The sequence below is a fragment of the Gossypium raimondii genome, chromosome 12 (assembly GCF_025698545.1).
Source record: "Gossypium raimondii isolate GPD5lz chromosome 12, ASM2569854v1, whole genome shotgun sequence".
NCBI lineage: Eukaryota > Viridiplantae > Streptophyta > Magnoliopsida > Malvales > Malvaceae > Gossypium > Gossypium raimondii.
Genome location: NC_068576.1, coordinates 34,547,257 through 34,551,915, shown reverse-complemented (window position 1 = coordinate 34,551,915; position 4,659 = coordinate 34,547,257). Strand labels below are relative to the sequence as shown.

At 31.2% G+C, this 4,659-nt stretch overlaps 1 protein-coding gene across 1 annotated transcript; it reads left to right on the top strand.

Annotated features, from left to right (window-relative positions):
• LOC105763757 (uncharacterized) lies at positions 1-483 on the top strand. Its single transcript, XM_012582095.2, has one exon. It carries the CDS (start codon positions 1-3, stop codon positions 481-483), a length of 483 nt encoding a protein of 160 aa, XP_012437549.1.
• Positions 484-4,659: the final 4,176 nt, after the last annotated feature.

Genomic DNA, 4,659 nt, shown 5'->3' with positions numbered 1-4,659 from the left:
ATGATAAACCTTTTAAGCACAGGCAAGAGCTGGTACAAGCGTTTCCAGTATGACGAAGATGTAGACAAGCCTGGCGATGTTCGAAACATTTTGTTAATAGTAGCAACCCTCATAGCTTCCGTTACCTTCCAAGCTGGTGTCACCCCTCCTGGTGGCGTATGGCAAGATGACAAAGATGGACATCGTGCAGGCCAAGCCATTTATGCATGCAAATTCACCGCCTACTATGTTTTCTTGCTCGCCAACACCATCGCTTTCTCCACCTCCGTACTTGTTATCATCTCTCTCACTTGCAGGTTCCCTTTCCACCTTGAAATTATTATTGCCACGATTTCGATGATCGTCACTTACGGTTCGGCGATTTTCGCCGTAACTCCCAACGAATTGGTGAAGTTTCGACTTATCATGCTCGCCGCTGGCGTGCCTTTTATTATTCGGGGGTTGATTCAGCTATTCAACGTCATCTTTAGAAGTAATAAATAATTTGATCCAGAGAATTAAAATGATCAAAAGGAAGTAGTATTATATATTCATCTTGTATTTCAGTTTCACTGTGGTTCCTAGAATTGTGGTTTTAACGTAAGAAACATGTTGCATCTTATTACAACACTGGTACGTTTGGTTCACTGTAATGAAATAGAGCTGCAATTAAATAGAGCTGTAATTGAATAGAGTTGTAATTAGTAATTCAATTGTTGGGTTGAATGGAATGGAATAGGACTGTAATAATATTCTCGTGTTTGGTTGAATGGAATGATGTTTTAATAGCATAAGGAAAAAAACCAAAATGACTAGAATACCCTTAGCAGAATTTTTTCTAGGTAGATGATTATTGTTATTGTTATTAAATTTTAATAAGATTATTATTAAAATAATTTAATAAAATAATAAATAATTTAACCATATTTTAATATAATTATTATTAAATATAATTTAATAAAATAATATATAATTTTATAAAATTCTTAATATAATTATTATTATATGAACTAAAAATCATAATATATAATACTATAAAAATAATATATAATCTACTTTATTATTTTTAAACGCAATACATATTTAATGTGTTAAAATATCATTAGTGAAACAAATAATTTAATTATTCTACAATAAAAACAAAATATTGGAAGTAATAAATAACTTGAGAATTATATTTCACATCCGAACATAATATTCATATATTAACAAAAAGTTACACGATTTCATTAGTTTATATGTCATAATTCATATGTTATAAAATTTTACAACATCAAAAAGTTACAACATTGTAATGACATTTTATCATGTCATTATACCATCCAAATATTACAAACACAAAAAGTTATCAAAATATTATCAACACAACCATGATTTTTAATGGTCAGCAAGAAATCTTCTGACCCATTTCAATCGCACAGAAGAAGGTAAACTAAAGAAAATGAGCATTTACATTGGATGATCTAGAATTTTGCTCAATGCGCGATAGCCCTCATCCTCAGTTAAATCTTCTACTTCACATAATGTTGGATATAATTTTAGAGCTCTTTCTTGAATGGTCATTTCTGACTTTTGTTGAATTAGCACTTCGGAGGCAATACTCCTACTGATTTCAACGCCAACTGTCCGTGTGTTTTCCGCCAATAAAGTGGAAGCATCATTAAATGAAGTAGAAGAAATATGATCACTTGTATCAGAAATCTTTTTTTTCTTCTTTGAAAATGTGGAATCACCTTGGTCTCTAGCTGGTTGCGGTTGTGTGGCTGAAAGATCCAAGTCATCCAAAGAAACATTAGCTTCGCATCCATAGAAATCGTTTCTTTCTTCATGAGTATTTGTAGTAGCTACATCCTCAACATCTATTTCTTCAATAATATTAGCGGCTGTTTAAGCATCTTTCCCAGTGGCTCGATCTTTTGCGTAGATGGTAGTAAGTTGGTCATAATAAAGGAAACTATGATGTTTGAATTGACCGGCTTCTCTATGACTCTATAAAAATGAGGAATTCATATTAGATATAAGTTTAATCAAAATAAGATAATAAAGACTTGAAATAATTCTTACATTTATATATGAGTTCCACACCGCATCTTCAGCAACAACAAGCTGCCTATGCTCATCCCAACCAAACTGCTATTGTTTTTTCCATTAAGCATGTCATAAATGATTGACCAATCTCTTTTCAATGTCCCAATCCTCGATTCAAGATTAGGTTTAGCCTTTAACATAGCATTAGGTAAAACTTTTTCTAACATTTTTTCCAACTTGTTTAAATAACCGGCTTTGAATCCTGCATCAGCATTAAAGGTTCCAACATTGTGCAAGTTGACCATACAGGCAACCAACGCAGCATCTTCTTCTGGAACCCATTTCCTTTTGGTTCCTCGAGAATTTTGGGAAGAAACACTTGATTGTGAAAAACCTGACATAACTATCTTAAGAAAAAAAAATTAAAATTAAGTTCAATATTATGAATCAAAAGGTCAACACTTTATAAAATTATAACACATGGTGAATCAAAAGAAAATAAATTATAATTCAATAAGTCTAGTACAATACAAAAAACAATTCAAACACCACCAAATTTTCATAAACTAGATACATGAAATAACATAAACAAATTAACATTTACTATTTTTACCCTAAACCTAACTAATTTATAGATGCTTGCCATTCATCGAACATATGGTTGGCTAGTTCCATCCTCTAAGTAGCCCATGCATCCGATGGAGGAATATTTACGATATTCGGTTCATCGTCGTCTATCACATTACTAGGTAATCCTTCTCCCAACTCCATTTCAATAGGATCAAGACTCATATAGGCTCGAATAAAATTATGGAGCAAACAACATGCAATAATGATTCTATTGTGCACCCTCACAGGATAGAATGATAGACTTCTAAGTATTCCCCATCTAAGTTTTAATAACCCAAAGCATCTTTCAATAACATTACGTGCTGAAGCATGTTTCATATTGAAAAATTCTTCCAGAGTACTTGGCTGGTAACCCTGACGGCACTCATTCAAATAATATCTTTGTCCTCTAAAAGGTGCAAGAAATCACTCACAATTTGTGTATCCAGCATGAATTAGATAATAACAACCTATAAAAAAAATTATTTGTCATGATTAGTTTCCCAAAAAAGTATGATCTTAAAGATTAATTCAAAGTCCTCTAATTTTGCACTTTACCATGAGAAACTTTTAGTCCATGTCTCCTACTAATGGCATCTTGAAAAACCCGTCCATCAGCAACAGAACATTCCTAACCAGGAAGAACATAAACAAAATGCATGTTAGGTGTACAAACACCTAACATATTTGTTTCTATGTCACCTTTTCGCGTTCGATATCTAGGCTTATCAACTGTTGGAACCCTAATCTTGATGTAGGTTCCATCTAAACACCTAAGCAATTCTACATCACATGTATAAAACCTTGAGTTAGGATACTATATTTAAAACTAAATCAACTAAATTATGTACAAGCTATATATAGAACTCACCCCAATACCTTGAACCATTTCCACCTTAGGTTTGTAGAATTAGCTGTAATTGGCTCTGCATTTTTAAATAACACAGCTTGTAAGCATTTTTGACACCATTTTTTTTATAAAAACGGGATCAACTTGGATTTTAAAAAACGAAAATAAATATGGGAGTCGCCACCAATCCTTTTTGATGAGGTGAGATCGAGTCACCTCTAAAAGTGGTTGTTTTTAATAAACGATTTGATTTTATTAAAACAACGATTTTGATCTATGAAATTCAAAAAAATGGGTTCAGGAGTTGGTTACGTACAAGGAAGGATTAGCACCCTCGTAACGCCCAAAATTGGTACCTAGTTGATTAATTAATGTCTTAGTGTCGAAAATTAAAATTTTTTGAAGAGATTTAAAATACGATCCTTTATTGAAATGGAAAATTTTTAGGAAAATGGCATATTTCACGTTAATCGAGAAAGAGAATTATATTCAGTAAGTTAGAACACAATGTCTTGAATTCCCGATGCGTGAATGGATGCCAAAAATTTACTTATTTAAAAGATATTTAACTATCTCGGATTTAAAAGAGGGATCATGCCCAGTAAGTTAGGACACGATCTTTTTAATTCCTGAGATCGTTTAAAACTTGAATTTGAAAAGATTCGTGTATTTAGATTTATTGTGAAAATCGAAACCCAGTAAGTTAGGGTACGACCTTCTCGAATCTAAACACGAAATTTTACTTATTCAAAATCGTAATTTGTGCATCGAGTCTAACTCGAAATGGTAAAAATGAAACTCGGTGTTAATACGCGTATAAAACAATATTGAATACATTGGTATAAAAATAATACGAGCAATTGCAACAAAAATGAATGAATATAAAAAAGGACAAACTAATAACATGCGAAATAACAAATATAATAAGCAAGTAAAGTTAAAATGTTCTTTTAAAATAATGATGTAAACGTAAATAAATAAATAAAGAGAATGAATAGAATTATAAAAAGACATATATGTATGTATATATATTTATGAAAGGAACATATGCATATTGATATATATATAGATGTGTATATAAATTTAAAAAACTATGAGCATGCGTATGTACAGATATAAATAGATTATAAAATATGTACATGTATATGTGTATATATATTATAAAATGTACGTGTTTATATATATATATATAT